Below are 15,663 nucleotides of genomic sequence, written 5' to 3' on the forward strand. Positions count from 1 at the left end.
CAGTGCCCTTGTAACTTTCAGCGGTTGCTAAACAAATGGCTGCAAGCTGAGGGCCACCGAAACTTTGCGAATCAGTTCAGGGGATCCGTTTTCATTAGAAAAACAAACATGTTTATTAAAACGCCGACATTCCCTTCGGCTGCTTCCAGAACGGGGCAGGACCAACGGGCCCCACTTTAGAAGAGGCGGGGGGGGGGCAATGCGGACGAAAGCGGAGGGAGGGAGGGAGGGAAAGTCACGGCCAGGTGTGGGGGTCCGGGTTCAAGGAGTCACATCCTCTTCTGGCCTCCCAGGCCTCCAGCCGAGCTTTCATATCCCCCCCCCCAACGTTTAAAATCCAGTCGGAGAATAATTTAAAACACACAAATATATTATTTCTGTCTCCCAGAAGACTTCAGGAGGAAACTTCCCAGGGCCGCTGATGTTCAGGAGCCGGCGAGATAAATTCCTGGTGGGGGGAGAAGGAAAAAAGAGGGGGGGGTGTCACAGCCAACACAGTACTCAGCGGTGGGGGCTCTGCAGGAGAGTCCCCCCTCTCCCCTCCAGCCAAGGCTGCTGCCCAGCAAGGAGGCCAGGCTTGTCACAGCCCCCCCCAGAAGATTGGGGGTCCGCCTTGACCGCAGCAGCAGGCAGCGGCCACGGAGGCCCTCGCCATCCTGGGGGGGGCAGGCCAGCGGGTCTGTCCACTCGGCCCTGCTTGGGGGTCCAGCTCTGGGCCCCACCTTGCACAGGACGATCAAGCCAGCCCAAGGTCAGGAGGGCCACCCAAGTGGGGGGGGTGTCTGGGAACAGCTCACTCAAGAGAAGGAAGGACCTGGCACGCCTGGCCTGATGGAGAATCTGGGGGGGGGGCGGGGTGTCCATCGGTGGGAGGGGGAAAGTTTTGTTTGGGCGGGACTGCAGCTACAGCCCCCCCCCCAGTTCTCGGTTTCATCTGGTGGCCTGGTTGGTTTTCCCCTGGGGGGTGGGGAGAGCTCCAAGCGGGCCGGGTGGGGAGACGATGCCCCAGACACCCGGCACGGAGGAGGCTGTTGTGGATACTGTCGCCACCCAAGGGAGCCACTCGGCCGCCCGCCTGAGGCTCCAGGCGAGAGACGGGGAGTCTGAGGGCTGCTCTCAGCCCCAGGAAGGAGGACAATCCTGACATTTTGCCAGGAAACCTGCAGAGACTTGTGTCAAAGGAAAAAATAAAACCAAACCAATCCAATCTCCCGTTCTTATTGGTTTCGCTTCTTTCAAAGCAGGGCTGGCCCACCTCGGTGACTTTAAGGCTCCTGGACTGCAACTCCCAGAATTCCCCAGCCGGCAGGGCGTCCTGGGGAGCGAGCGGATGGCGTGCCCTCCTCCCCCCGCCCGGGTGCCTGCAGAGAGGGTGGCTGGGGAATTCTGGGAGTTGAAGTCCACAAGTCTTGGCTTTCTACGTTTATTTCTTCCAATTAAGGGCGAGAAGTCCAAATTTTAAGATTTCTTCCACTCCACCACTGCGTAAAAACCCTTCAGAACCAAGACTCTCCCCGCCCCAAAATTCAACAAGACCAAGAAGTCAGTGAAGTGCCTAAGCAGCCTAAAAGGCGGGGCTGAGAGGATTTGGGGGGTCCAAATGGGGGTTGCTGGGAAAAGAGCAAATCCGTGCCCGGTCTGGGATCCTGGGAGGGAGGGGCTGGCACGGAGCACAAGGGCACCCTGCTGGAGGAGGGGCTGCGGGGGAGGTCCTAAGAGCAGCCAGGAATTGGTGGGAGGGGGCTTGTTAGGGTTTATGAGCCTGAGGGAGGGGAGGGACAGTGACGCGTCTGGAATCCCAGTGGGCACGCTGGAGGGATCTTTGCGGATGACCCTGGCAGGGGCAGAGAAAAGAGTCGTCATCCCTAATGGCCGGATCCAGCCCAGAGTATTGGGTCTCCTGCTTGAGCTGGGGGTTGGCCTAGATGACCTCCAAGGTCCCTTCGGACTCGGTTATTCTGCTGCCACACCAGCACATCCCACTGTGGCCAGCGCCCAAGGGTGACCCTGTGCCAGGCCCAGGACGCCCGCCTGCCAGCTGAGAGAGAGCACGGCAGGAGCCTGCCTGGGGCAAGAGGGACCCCCCGGGGCAGCCCGGCCCCCTCCTCACCGGTGGCAAATCTCTTCTTCACCAGCGACATCCGGTAGCCGCTGCCCACCAGCTCCACGTCGGCCCCCGAGACGGTGCTGCCCTCGCTGGTGAACTGGGCGGCCACCGGGGTGGGTCTGCTGGGGCCGTCCAAGGGCTCCCAACTGGCCAGGAGGCGGCCGGAGCCTGAGGGTGGGGAGAGAGAGAGGAAGGTGAAGGGGGTGCTGCTCCCCCCTCCCACGGCTGAGGAAGGGCAGCCTGGCCTGCCCCCCGCCCGGCTCACCTCCCTGGCCCTGGGTGCTGGGCACGTCCAGGAGCCGCCAGAGCAGGCGCTTCTCCTCCAGGTTCCTGCAGGGGGCGACAGAGGGGGCGCTCTTGGGTGCAGCCGCCAAGGCTGTGACACCCGCCCGTGTACTCCAGTCCCGGTCATCTGGGAACAGCCCCCTGACTGGGCGAGGTCTTTGGCCATCTCTCAGTTAGGGGAGGGGGCAACACGGGGCACTGAGGCAACAGCCCCCCCCCCAATTCCAGTTTTGTTCCTGTTTGATGCCGGGGCTCCAAGTCTCCCAAAATCTCCACTCTGGAGACGAAGGGGCCCAAATGGGGCAAGAGGGACCAAATGCCGCTCAGGGTCACTCGGGGCACAGCAGGAAAATAAAACGAGTGAAATAAAACAAAATTGGGCTTTTTCTGCTGCCAAAAGGGGAGCCGGGGGGGGGGAGGTTGGCCATCGGGCAAGGGACCCCCAGACAGCCACAGAAGCCCAGCTCCCCCCCCTTTGGCAGGTGCCCACAGGGAAAGCCAGGGTAGGGTTGCCCTGAAGGTGTCCCCTCCCCCCCAGCCATCTTCATGAAAAGCTGGCTCTGGCCTGGCCTTTGCCCCTGCCCCAAGGGCAGATCTGGGGGGAGAGCCCTGCGGGGGGCCAGGCCTGCAGTGCCAGCCCCATGGAGCGAGGGGAGCCTGGCTAAGGGGGAAGGGCACCCCTTTGCCCACTGTGGGCCATCTGATGCAGCCGCCAGCTGCCAGCCGTGCCCACCATGCCAGCCTGCCTCCTCCAGCTGAGTTCGTCATGAGCCCCTGGGGGCCTCTGGGGGCCCTTCCGGTGCCAGGTGCCGCCTCCCCTGGGGCCCTTCACGCCCTTCCCTCGTCCCCCTCCCCACTTACCAGCAGGCCTTGGGCTGGGGCTGGACGTTGGCCACGGGCTCCTCAATGGGCAGCAGCACTTGCACGTTGGTGAGGGCCACGGCCGAGGCCAACGCGGCAGCGTTGTAGCGATAGTCCACGCTCACCCGGGTGGCCTCCGCGGCGCACTCCCAGCTGACCGACAGCTGCAGCGGGGCCCATTCCGGCCCCTGCCTGGAGTACTGGGGGCGGCAGGGCGGGCAAGGGTGTGGGTCTACATGTGTGTGTGTGTGTTTGTGCGTCACGCACCTGCCCCCTCCCACCCAGGTCTGTTTCCCACATCAGCCAAGAGGAACCAAAGAGGGCTGCCCCCCCAGCCCACTTGCCAGCCCCCAGGAGAGCAGGGACTGCAACCCCCATTTGCCCAGCAAGCAGCGGAACCAGCTGGGAGTTCTTGGAACCGTAGTCCCAAATGCAGGAGGCCCTGTGAGAACCTGAGATAGCCACCAGGAGTGAAGGGGCCACGGGTCACCCCCAGCCTGGATGCCCCAGATGCCAACCCCCCAAGAATGGCCACCCCTATAATCTTCACCAGGGAACGTTATTAAGAACACCACCCACCCTCACACAGACTACACTTAACTAGACTAAGGTTAATTGTTTTCTGAGGTTGGAACGGACCCTGGGGATGATGCACTGAAGCTAAGCAAGGCAGGGTTAGTCTGTGGATGGGGGACCACCAAGAGACCCCAGGGCTGGGAGACTGGGAAGCTGAGAAACACCCCAGGAGGAGGAAGTGGCAAAGCCCCCCTCCCAGAAACACCAGCCCCACCAAGGCCTCCCCTTTGCACGCACCAGGGTTTGGGGAGGGGGTCCTGCCCACCCCTCAACTGGGATTCAAGCATCTTCCCGGTTGCTCCGGCCTCCCTCCCTCGGGAAGGTCAGTGGGCAGAGAGCCACACTGGCCCTTGCGGCTCTGAGGGTCAAAGGCTTTGGACGCCCTGCTGACCGGCTGACTCCCCCCCAGGCAGCCTCACCTGGTATCTGAGCAGAGTCACGTTGTAATATGGGGCGCCCCCCGCCTGCTCGGCCTGTTTCTGGAGGTGCCCGGTCAGGGCGGCCATGTTGAGCCAGAAATCCCTGCTGCTGGGGTCGCTCTGCGAGGAGTCACTGGGGGGGGGGCAGGAGAGACGGGGAGGGGTCGGTTGGACCAGCCAGTTTTTGATTGCAGCCAGGCCCCCCTCCCATCTCCCCAGCCCCCACCCGACCTCTATACCTGCCAGGGGCTTCCAGAGCCCTGCTACCCCCATTGCTGCCCTCCGCCCGTCCTCAGCCCCCCAGCGCCCCCCCCCACTGGCACCTGAAGAGCAGGCTGGCGTTAGGCAGGAACTGCTCAATGGGCGCTGTGTGCAGCAGGCGGAAGCTGAGGACCGGGGGGGCCGGGGCGCTGCTGAAGACCCGGATGATGCCCGCCGGGAAGGACATGGTCAGCTCCCCGGTGACCTTGACGAGGCAGCTGTGGAGACAGGGAGGGCCGGTCGGGGGCCGGGCCTGGTCGCTCCCCCCCACAGCCCTGAAGCGGGCAGAGGCCCCAACCAGTGCAGCAGCCCGCAAGTGGGGCGGGAGAGGGGCCCCCTCTGCCCAAGGACCCCAGGGGAGGTGCTCAGCCCACACATGCAGGAAGAGGTGGGGGCCGTGGGGAGGGCTGGCCTTCGGGGGCCCAGTGGGAGGCCCGGTTGGCTGAAGGGCTGGCTGGTCCAGCAGGTGCAACCTGTGCAAGGCCAGGAACGGGCGCCCGCAGCCCCCCGCCCAGCAGAAGGGCTCCAGGGTCACAGCCCCCATGCCCCCCCCATACCTGTCTGCCTTCTGGCCCTTGAAGTAAGCGTGGATGTATTCCGTGAAGGCCATGGCCACGGGCAGGGCGCCCTGGGAGCCCAGGACCACGGGGGAGGGGCCACGGGAGACGCCTGGCAGGGAAGGAAGGAGAGCGGGGTCCCTCAGCTGCTCCCGGCCACCTCCGAGGGCCCCAGCCCAGGCCACTCTCCCCCCCCCCCCCCGGCCGGAGAGCACCTACCCAGGGCCGGTGGATGCTGCTGCTGCTGCTGCTGGGGGGCGGTGAAGAGGCTGCGCTCGGTCAGGGCGGAGGTGCTTTGGGAGGAGGTCAGAGCGGACAGTGGGGCAGGGCTGAAGGAGCGGGGCTGGAGGGAAAGAGAGGTCAGCCACAGGGCACCAGGAGCCCCCTGCCCCCCTCCTCTGCCAGGGCAGGAGGCCATCCAGCTGGTGGGGAAACCTCAGCGTTGGGGGCTTAGCAGCGGGGTCCCAGTGCCCGGCCCCATAACCGCTGGGGCTCTGCCGCTGGACCCCCCCCCCAGCCAAGATGCCGCCCTCGGGGGCCGGGGAGCAAAGGGGCACCGGGAGGGTCTGAGGAGGGCGCAGGGCTGGGCGTTTGGGCTTGGGGTGCGGGGGGGGGTAAGGCTGCCCCTTCCAGGGCTGCCCCTTCTGGGTCAGGCACCCGTGTCTGGGTTGGGCAGGGCCGTCCGAGGACCCGGCCCACCACCTGCCGGCCACAGCACTCACCGTCTCGGCCCCAAGGCTGGTGGCCGACGTGGCCGAGGGCCTCTTGCAGAGGGTCCGCCGAACAGGAGCCGTCGTGGGGGGCCAGGGGGCATGTGGGGCCGAAGGAGGGAAGGGGACTGAAAGGCAAGAGAAGGGGGGTGACCGGAGGGGCACAGTAAACGGGGTGCCCCTTTCCCCCCAAAGTGGAAGCCGCTTCCTCCCAGCCTGGCAGAGCCACCCACGGCCCCTCCCAGAAGTAGTGGGGCCAACATCCACCGGGCTTCCCCTGGTGGCAGGCAGTTCCACCGACCAATCCCGTTTCTGAGCGCTGTTCCTCTTTCCCCAAATGCCAGGATTTGCACTCAGGGCACGAGGGGAGGGGAGAGAGCTGTTGCTGTTTCCCTTTGCCCCTCTGCATGGAGCCTGAATCCAGGTGGTGGGGAAAGCCCCCTCCAGGGGAAAGAGCCCCCCCCCAAGACGGAGCTGCCAAGCCTCCCTTGTGGCCCCCAGCAACCCCAGGCAGAATTCCAGGGGCTGCAGAGGGGGGGCTCAGGGGGGGCAAATGGGCCTTTGGCTGCACTTCCCAGCAGGTACTTAGGGGGGGGGAGCCAAAGGTTAACTCTCTCCTGTCTCTCTCGCTGCCACCCACACCCCCTCCTCAGCCACCAGGAGCCCCAGCCCACTTCACCCCCCCACCACTCACCGTGCTCAGAGGAGGCATCCGAGGCAGAGGGGCCCCTGCTGTCCAGGTCGCGGCCCCGGGGGGCCCAGGGGGAGGGGCTGGTGGAGTCCCCGCTGCTGAGGGGGGCTGGCGAGGAGGAGGAGGAGGAGGCCGAGTTGGAGGACAGGCAGCTGTCCCGCTCCCCGGTCCGAGGGGCCCCGTCCGAGGCCGCTGGGCTCCGAGGTCGGGCCACCCAGAGCCGCCGACCCCCCAACCCGGCCTCCGAGGAGAAGAGGTCGGGGGAGCAGGCGGAGAAGGCCCGGGCCCCTGCGGGGGGCCAGGAGGCGCCGGAGACCGCCCAGCCCGGTTCTGCTCCGCAGCGGGCGTCCTGGGGGGCGGAGGGCTGGGGCAGCCAGGGGTTGGGCCTGTCCTCGGGAAGAAGCGCCCCGCGGCTGCCCCGGAAGACGAGGGCGCCTTTGGGGGTCCTTTGGCCCGGGGGGCTCAGGGGGGTGGCCGGCCGGGAAGTCCACAGGCGGGAATCCGGGGAGGGTCCCGTGGCCAGGTGGGGGGGAGAGTCCAGGCCAGAGTCTTCCACGTTCTCGGGGGAGGAGGAGGAGAAGGGGGAGGGGCTGGAGGCCAGCAAGTAGGCTCGGGGGGCTGTGGGGAGACAGAAGGAGAGAGAGGGCAGAGGGTTAAGGCGGAGTCGGGGGCTGCAGAGCCCACCCAGCTGTCGAGAGAACAGTGATACTGGGGCGCAAAGGCTGAGGGGGCAGCCCTAGATTGGACCTACCCCTCAAATCCACTGATCTGCCTCACTTGCGGTCCTAAAGCTCCCCCCACCCAGGGTGTCTCTGCAGTGGGCATCAGGCATGGGCACCCCCCCAGGGCCGGCTCCGGAGTGAGGCCCAGCCAGGACAAAGCAGCCGGTCCCCCCTGCCTCTCCCACAGACCCTTCCCCAGCCGGGCAGTCTGAGCGCTGGGATGCCCCCCCCCCCAGGAGGGTCTGCCCCTCGGCCGACTCTCTCTGGCCCACTGGCCGCTGTGAAAAAGAGCTGGGGGATAAGTGAGGCCGGTGGGGCAGGAAGCAGGGAGGGGCACAAAGGCTTGGCCACCCACGCCGGGCCCAGCCGAGCCCCTTCCCCAAAGAGCCTCGGAGTCATCGGGACTCGCTCGCTGGGGTCCCTCAGGAGCCACAGCCTTTCCCAGGCCAGATCTGGGCAGCTCACAGCCCCCCCCCCGGCCTTTGGCTAAGGGAGGGTGGCATCAAGGGGGGTGGGCTTGCGGCGGGTGCCAGCTGAGCACCTGCACCCGTCCCAGGCGAGCAGGGGGCTCCAGGTCAGCGGCCAGGAGCAGCAGCTCCGGCCATCGGGGCCGATTCCTTCTGCAGCTCAGCTGGGCCGGGAGCAGCTGGGCTCAAGGGCAGAGCCGGCCGCTGGCACCAAGCGGCATAGCAGGCCCCGTGCCCAGCCAGCGCCTTCTGCCCCTGGTCCCATCACTGCTCTCTTCAGCCAAGGGGGAGGGAGACCCCCGGGGCTCTGCTTGGGGAAGGACTCTGCTCCCATGAGGCACTGCCGGCCATTCACTCCCAGGCTGTGGGGCGTCCAGACCTCCGGAGACAAGAGAGGCTTCCAGAGGTGGGCTTTCTCCCCTTGGTGGCAGAGCCCACCCCCCGGCCTCTCGGATCTGGGCCTCGTGTGGGTCAGGCCCAGATGCTGCTTTCACCGTCATTGCTGGGCGGAGAACCTCCATGGACAGCAGCAGTTTCCTCTTCCTGATGACATGCAGCAAGGTTGGGTCCCCTGGAAGGGTGGCCAAAGGGAGGGGCTCCTCCCTCTTGGGCACTCCCTGCCCCCCCCAGCTTTCAAAACCTCTTCCACATACCTGGCAGAGGCAACCCGTCTCTCTCCCCACGCAAGAGACACGCAAGACACATGCGGGGGAACACCCCCCCCCTTTTGCCTGCATAAAAGCCACACTTCCTGCCGTCAGGAAGGCCTTCTCAAAACGCATCACGGCAGGTCCTGTTACATCTCCCCCCTTCTCCCCCCCCCCACTGGAAGGCCAAAAAACACTAGGAGGAAAGAGATCTGTTCTTCACCCATAATAAAGGACCTGATCTGCAGCCAGGCAGCCTCAGGGGGGAAGCATCTGGCAAATGGGGCAGGGGGGGGGGACAAGGCCACTCAACTTTTTTCATTCATTCCCCTTACTCATTCAGAAAGATCTTGACAAACTTGAACAGTGGGCCTTATCCAACAAAATGAGTTTCAATGTAAGGAACAGTTGCTAGAATTGGGGATGTCTAGTTTAACGAAGAGAAGGACAAGGGGAGACATGATAGCCGTGTTCCAGTATCTCAGGGGCTGCCATAAAGAAGAGGGAGTCAAGCTATTTTCCAAAGCACCTGAAGGCAGGACAAGAAGCAACGGGTGGAAACTAATTAAGGAGAGAAGCAACCTAGAACTACGGAGAAACTTCCTGACAGGGAAAACAATTAACCAGTGGAACAGCCTGCCTCCAGAAGCAGTAAATGCTCCAACACTGGAAGTTCTTAAGAAGAGACTGGACAGCCATTTGTCTGAAATGGTGTAGGGTTTCCTGCCTGAGCAGGAGGTTGGACTAGATGACCTCCAAGGTCCCTTCCAACTTTACTACTATTACTATTACTATTACAATGTGGAGAAAAGCCAGGTTTTACACCTGGGCAAGAAAAATCAAAGGTACAAGTACAAACTGGGTGAGACCCGGCTTAAAAACAGCCACTGTGAGAGGGACCTTGGCGTCCTGGTGGGCGTTCACATGACCGTGAGCCAGCTGTGTGCAGCAGCAGCAGCCAAAAAAGCTAACACAATCCTGGGTTGTATAAACAGAGGCATAGAATCAAGATCACGCGAAGTATTAGTACCGCTTTGCAAAGCCTTAGTAAGCTCACACCTAGAATACCTGCATCCAGTTTTGGTCACCACGTTGCAAAAAAAGATGTTTCCTGACTGTTCGAACAATTAACCAGTGGAACAACCTGCTTCCGGAAGCTGTGAATGCTCCAATACTGGAAGTTTTTAAGAAGAAACTGGACAACTATTTGTCTTTGTTTGTTTGAGATGATATAAGGTTACCTGCCTGAGCAGGGGGTTGGACCTGATGACCTCCAAGGTCCCTTCCAACTTCATTATGATGATGATGAGACTTTGGAAAAAGTGCAAAAAGAGCAACTAAGATGCTTAAAGGCCCGGCGGCTGAAACATATGAAGAATGGCTGCAGGAATTGGGAATGGCCAGTCTAGAGAAAAAAAGGATGGAGGGGGCATGGTAGCAGCATGAGGGGCTGCCCCAAAGAAGAAGAGGGGGTCAAATTATTCTCCAAAGCACCAGAAGGCAGGACAAGAAACAATGGATGGAAACTGACCAAACAGAGAAGCAACCTGCAATTAAGGAGGAAGTTCCTGACAGGGAGGACAATTAACCAGTGGAACAGCTTGCCACTAGACATTGTGGGCGCTCCATCACTGGAGGCTTTTAAGAAGAGACTGGACAGTCACTTGTCCGGAATGGCCTAGGGTCTCCTGTTTGAACAAGGGGCTGGACTAGAAGACCTCCAAGGTCCCTTCCAGCTGTTCTGAATCTGAATCCACCTCTACGGGGAATAGAGATGAAGGACGCTGGACTGGCAGAAGAGGGGCGGGGCTAGAAAGGCGGAGGGAGGACCCTCGGGAGCCTGGGCTGGGCTGGGGCCTCTCGCAGCCGAAGATGCCCAGGGCCTGCCGGCTCTGACAGAGGGGCTGAAGGGCCAGAGAGATGGGAGGCAGGTGAAGGACCGAGGCGGGGTCAGCGGGCAGAAGGAGCACCAGGAGATTATCCAGGCCCAGCTGCTGACCTTCAGCCTGCCTGCCCTGGAATCAGCGGTCAAGAAACAGGCCAAAGGCTGAAGGCAAAGCAGCCACGGAGGCCTTGGAAAGAGGCCTGGAGGCCGCTCTCCCTACGAAGAGGGTCCGGGTGGGAGAGGCCGGGGGGCTGTCCTCTGACCCTCCAAGGGGGCGAAGGTGGGACCCTGCAGGGGAGGAAGGGGCCCGAGGAGACCCCGAGAATCCCAGGGAGAGCCCAGGAAGCCGAAGGGTCTCTGCACCAGCTGCCCGGAGCTCTCCCCGGGGGCACCAGGTGTCCTCCGGCCGCCTCAGGCCAAAGCCCAGCCCTGTCAGGTCACTGAGGGTCCAGCCGGATTTTGAGGAACCCCCCCCCCCCGCGTCCTTCCCCCCCTTCCCTCTGCTGACCTCCTGCAGTTTTTCTCCTTTCTCCTCTCTTTTGCCTCTTTGCCCTCAGCACAGCAGCCCCACCTGAGCCACCTGTGTTGGGGGAGGGTCTCCCACCTGCCTTTGGCTAAGCCCGCCCAGCATCCCCCCCTCTCTCTGATTTCCTCCCTAAGCCCCTGCTGGGTGGAGGGTGGGATGCTCCTGGGCTTTGGGGAAGCTGCAGCTGCCTGACCCAGCCCCCTCCCCCACTTTGCAAAGACCCCCGCTGCCCCCAAAACTCTCTGGGGAAAACGGGGGGGGCAGGGGGGGCTTGGTCACCTGTGAAGGCTTCGTTCTCAAAGGCCGACTCCAGGGGAGGCCCAAACAAGGCGCTGGCGGGAAGGGCCTCTGGCTTGCTTTTGCTCTCGCAGCTGGAGAAAGAGAAGATGGGGTGGGCGGGAGGGAGGGAGGGGGCCGCAGAGAAAAGACCCCCGTTATTCCCAGAGAGCCCCTTCCCGTGATGGTGGGGGAGGGGGCTAGGTCTGGCCGGCAGAGTTCAAGGCAGCCGGCAGGAGAAGAGCCCTAAAGGGCTGGGGGGGGTCTTTGCTCCTAATATTTTGGATCTACTTACTTAGCACTGACAACCCCCCCCCATCATTCTCCCAACAACCCCCAGGTGAGCCCAAAGCTTCTTCCTGGGGGGCAGCTGCTCCATGTAAGCCTCCTGTTCCCCCCCGCCCACAATGACAACTCCCTAATCCCCAGAGCAAACAAGGAAGCTGGCACAAAGCTGCCCCACCTGCCCCAGACGCTCCGTGCCAGAGGCAGCAACCCGAGACCCGGGCATACCTGCTCAACCGGGGCACCAGGTTGGGGGTCGCAGCGCTTCCCGGCTTTCCACCTGCCAAGGGAGGGGGAGGAAGGGGCAGAAAGACAAAGGTCAGCAGGCGGAAGTGCCCCCCCGTCCTCCCCCCCATCCCCTGCTCTTGTGGCCTCACCTCTCTCTCCTGCGCCCGGGGACGGCCCCGCGTGGGTGGGCACCGCAGCAGCCGAAGGGAAGGTTTTCAAGTGCCCTGGAAGGAAAGGGGGGCAACTGGAGAGGCACCCCGAGTCTGGGCTGCAGGTCAGCGGGTGCGGAGAGGGGCAGCACCTCCCCCGGCCACAGAAGGAGCCCCCTCTTTGGGGAGGCTGGAACTGGGCCAAGAGGTAGCAGCCACAGAGAGAACAATGCGGGGGGGGGGTGGCCTCCAGCACTAGCATCAAGCCCACCCCCCAGGCCCGTCTGCAGTGCAGGAAAGTCCTGACTGGCTGAGGGTCCCAGCTCCTCACCTGGGGGAGGCACCGACACCCGGCTGACCCTCCCTGGCTGTGTGCCTTGGTTCTACCAAGTTTCCCCCCAAATTAAGCCCAGATGCGTCTTCGGGAGCAAAAACTATAAGACCCCGTCTTGTTTTCAAGGAAACACAGCAGGTGCCCCACAAATCCAGCGTTTTGTGTGCCTCGGGCAACGAGGGTCAGGCCTCGGTCTTGACCAGATGGACCCAGCCCACCCCACGGCAGGGGCCCCACTGGCACCCTACGGCAGGGGCCCGGAGAGGGTCACTTACGGGAGGAGTGCCTCTTCATGGTGCCCTGCAGAAGAGAAGGGGGGGTCAAGAGCGCAAGGCCGCCACTGCCCCTCGCCCCCCCTGCCCCCATGGCACAGGGAAGATGGGCAGGGGTCCCTCTGGGCCCTGCTCCAGAAGCAGGGAAGGGGGAAGGAATGGGGTGCCATCCTCGTCTCCCTCAGTGCTCCCCCCGCTCACCCCCACGCTGGGTGGCAGGATGAGGCTGCCCACAGAGGCCTTCAGCTGCTCCGTGGCGGCCGAGGTGGCCGCGCTGCCCACCCGCTCGGGGGCCTGGATGGGCTTGATCCGGATGTAGAACTTGGGGGGGTCTTCATCGTCGTAATCCGAGTCGCTGGACGAGCAGAAGCGGCTGCTGTGTTCACGTGGAACCGAGTCAAGGAAAGGCCCCCAGCAGTGGGGCCCGGGGGGAGGAAGGCTGGGGTCCCCGGGCCCCTTGCCTAGCCCAAGCCGCCTTTTTGGGAAACCACTGGGGGGGCTTCCTTCCCCAAGGGGCTTCCAAGGTTGCTTTGGTGCCCCCCCCCCCGACAGGAGGGAAATGGGAGTCCCTCTGCCTTTTGCGCAGTGACCCCTTCATCTCCTGGGGTTCTCCCCTCCGTTGGCTCTGAGGCCAGGCCCCGTGTCCGGGCCCTCAGCCCCCCCTCCCCAGGTCCACCCCAGCCCCCTCCACGCCCCCCACAAAGATATCGTTCTGGTTCACTTCAGGCCGGACGGTGAAGCCTTCCTCGTCCACCTCGGGAGGCTGCGGAGAGACAACAGGGCTGGGGGGGATGTGGGACAGACCATCCCCCAAACGTCCCAGGGAGGGGTGGGCAGCATGAGACAAGGGGAGGCAGGGCACCCCTGGGAACGGGGGTCCGGGCAAAGTCCACCGCTCAGCTGCACTGCCTCGGGGGGGGGGCGCGTCCTCACCCCTACATCCGCCTCCGGAGACTCCCTGGGGAGAAAGAGGGAGAAAGAGTGAGTGGGGTGGGGGAGCCGCCAGCCAGGACCGATGGCGGAGGGGGGCCCCAGCCATACTCACCCCGAGTCCTTCCCGCGTTCCTTGCGCCCGAGTCCGGGAATGCGGAAGGCTTTGCTGCGGCTGCGTTTGGGCCCTGTGGGGAGAAAAGGGGGGCTTTTCAGGGGCACAATGGGGCCCTTGGCCGGGGGGGACACCTGAGGAGCAATCCAGGGGGTCCCCCAGAACCCGCATCTGGGCCCCATGTCTCCATTTGGGGAGGGGGAGGGAAGGGGCACCTGGCAGCCCAAGGATTAGGTGGTTGAAATTCAGTGGGAGGTGGGCAGAAGGAATGGGGGGGGCATACCTGCCTTTGCCATGCCCACCCCAAGAGAAAGAGGGAAGGATGGTGCATTTGCCCTTCCCACAAGGGGGGGCACAAAGAGGGTGCTGGAAGGTAGTGTGTGGGCTGCAGCCCCCCCCCAGTCCAGCTTCCCTTTGCCTCAGGACCATCCCTGAATAAGGAGCAGTCTGACACACACCCCCAGATGCCTGGAGTAACAGCATCGTGCATTGCGGGGGGGGGGGCAACTAAGGCCGAGAAACTTGGGTTCGGTCCCCCCTGGCCCACCTCACAGGGCTGGCAGAGTGCGTGGGGGGGGGGTGTTGGTCTTCAGGGTCCATCTCCGCATCTGTCTCTTGCACCACAGGCTGCCCCCCCCACAGGTACCCCAAGCCAGCCTGCTCACTCTGCCAAAGGCAGAAGCCCCCCCCCCAAGCCGAGCCAGACGTACTTGCCTTCCTGGGAGGACATCAGGCTCAGCTCCTCCAGGTCCAGGGGCCCTGCGGGGGTGGGGGAGGCAGAGAGAAGCCCGGAGTGAGGTTGGGGCCCAGACCCCCCCAAGGCACCCTACCCCCACCCCCGAGAAATGGCTCCAGCCCCCCCATCATCACAAATGCTTCATCTCCCTCACTCTGAGAGACGGGGTGCCTGGGGGCCCTTGGTCTCCCCGCAGGACCTCCGTGGGGGGGGCCACACCTACCCGTCCACCCATCGTCACCCGCCCCCTTCCTTTCCCCCCCTCTCCCCCGCAGGGCAGCTCCACAGCACCCGCAGAGGCGCCAAGGGGTGCCAGGGCCCCTCACCTGGGGGGTCGCAGCCGGTGCCCTTGCTCTCCGCAAAGTTGCGCAGCAGCGTCTCCACCCCGATGTTCTCCATGTTCTGCTTGAATTCCTCCTGCACCTGGAGGGGGGAGGCAGGGGGACCCTCCTGAGGCCCCCAAAAGGATTCCGCGGACCCCCCTCACCTGTCCGGCCCCTGCTCTGCTGGCTCCAGAGAGCCCTTGGGAGGAGGCAGCAACCCCCTCCCTCCCCCACCAGCCCATCTCCAGCTGCCCCCGCCGGTTCCCTCATTCTGGGAAGACCCCCAATGAGGAGGGGGTCCCTCTGCCTGCCTCCTGCCACCGCTCGGAGGGGTGGGCAAGAAAGGAGACTGGCACAGCGGGGGCAGGGGCCCCTCTGCAGGCGTGGACTGCAACGGCATCCTCCCCCACCTGACGGGGGTCTGCTGAGCACTGAGGGGCCACACCGAGAAGCTTTGCCCAGAACCGCCCTGCCCTGCGAGCCCCTCGGAGCCCATCCATGTGCCCAGCCAGGCCCTGGGCCTCACCTGCCCGATCTGGACGTGGGTGTCCTCCACCGAGTGGACGTAGGAGCCCACCAGGCCCTTCATGTGCCGCAGGTGAGACTCCTCCACCTCCTGGAACCGCTGGGGGGGAGAAGGAGAGGTGTGGGGCCGGCAGGGGGGCAGAGCCGCCCTGCTATTGGTTGGGCAGACCTCAGGCCGAGAGGAGGCGGCCATGTCTGCGCTGGGGGGGGGGCAAGCTAGGCCCCCTCCAGGCCGAGTCTACGCTGGGTTGCTCTGGGGCAGGGGTAGGCAACCTTGGCTCTTTTAGGACTCGTGGACTTCAACTCCCAGAATTCCTCAGCCAGCCTGGCTCAGCTTGGAAACGTCTCCCTTTCCCCTCAGCGTGGCTGCCTCAGGAATTCTGGGAGTTGAAGTCCACCAGTCATAAAAGAGCCAAGGTGGCCTATCTCTGGCCTAGGCCTAGGCCGCTTTATGACTTGTGGACTTCAACTCCCAGAATTCCTCAGCCAGCATGGGGGAACTATGGCCCCCCTCATGGCTCATGGACTTCAACTCCCAGAATTCCTCAGCCAGCATGGCTCAGCTTGGAAACCTCCCTTTCCCCTCAGCATGGCTGGCTCAGGAATTCTGGGAGTTGAAGCCCACGAGTCATAAAAGAGCCAAGGTTGCCTACCCCTGCTCTGGGGCGCGGTTGCACCCCCAAACTCCTCGGGGGGGCCCTTCCCTGCACCTGGAGCTTTCCCCAGGCCCCGGCCAGGTGGGCCCAGCCTCCCCATCTCTCCCAACCCCCAACGAT

At 63.9% G+C, this 15,663-nt stretch overlaps 1 protein-coding gene across 2 annotated transcripts in view; it reads right to left on the reverse strand.

The window, feature by feature from the left end:
- Positions 1 to 88: 88 nt before the first annotated feature.
- FCHO1 (FCH and mu domain containing endocytic adaptor 1) overlaps positions 89 to 15,663 on the reverse strand; it is a 28,195-nt gene continuing 12,620 nt past the window's right edge. Inside the window, exons 9-29 of one of the 2 annotated variants that reach the window (XM_039324427.1) lie at positions 14,889 to 14,987; positions 14,366 to 14,462; positions 14,018 to 14,062; positions 13,304 to 13,376; positions 13,192 to 13,216; positions 12,967 to 13,021; positions 12,460 to 12,644; positions 12,262 to 12,286; positions 11,653 to 11,727; positions 11,504 to 11,555; positions 10,994 to 11,085; positions 6,471 to 7,085; positions 5,789 to 5,904; positions 5,286 to 5,409; positions 5,067 to 5,178; positions 4,572 to 4,727; positions 4,249 to 4,381; positions 3,254 to 3,453; positions 2,373 to 2,437; positions 2,111 to 2,275; positions 89 to 448 (exon numbers count right to left, since the gene is read on the reverse strand). In XM_039324427.1, coding sequence (XP_039180361.1) covers positions 426 to 448; positions 2,111 to 2,275; positions 2,373 to 2,437; positions 3,254 to 3,453; positions 4,249 to 4,381; positions 4,572 to 4,727; positions 5,067 to 5,178; positions 5,286 to 5,409; positions 5,789 to 5,904; positions 6,471 to 7,085; positions 10,994 to 11,085; positions 11,504 to 11,555; positions 11,653 to 11,727; positions 12,262 to 12,286; positions 12,460 to 12,644; positions 12,967 to 13,021; positions 13,192 to 13,216; positions 13,304 to 13,376; positions 14,018 to 14,062; positions 14,366 to 14,462; positions 14,889 to 14,987 — 2,532 coding nt within the window. In that variant the 3' untranslated portion in view covers positions 89 to 425. The remainder of the gene's footprint in view (positions 449 to 2,110; positions 2,276 to 2,372; positions 2,438 to 3,253; positions 3,454 to 4,248; positions 4,382 to 4,571; positions 4,728 to 5,066; positions 5,179 to 5,285; positions 5,410 to 5,788; positions 5,905 to 6,470; positions 7,086 to 10,993; positions 11,086 to 11,503; positions 11,556 to 11,652; positions 11,728 to 12,261; positions 12,287 to 12,459; positions 12,645 to 12,966; positions 13,022 to 13,191; positions 13,217 to 13,303; positions 13,377 to 14,017; positions 14,063 to 14,365; positions 14,463 to 14,888; positions 14,988 to 15,663) is intronic. The other variant, XM_039324426.1, reaches the window with a different exon arrangement.

The sequence above is a fragment of the Crotalus tigris genome, unplaced genomic scaffold, assembly GCF_016545835.1.
Source record: "Crotalus tigris isolate CLP2741 ecotype Arizona unplaced genomic scaffold, ASM1654583v1 scf7180000024298.760630, whole genome shotgun sequence".
Classification (NCBI taxonomy): domain Eukaryota; kingdom Metazoa; phylum Chordata; class Lepidosauria; order Squamata; family Viperidae; genus Crotalus; species Crotalus tigris.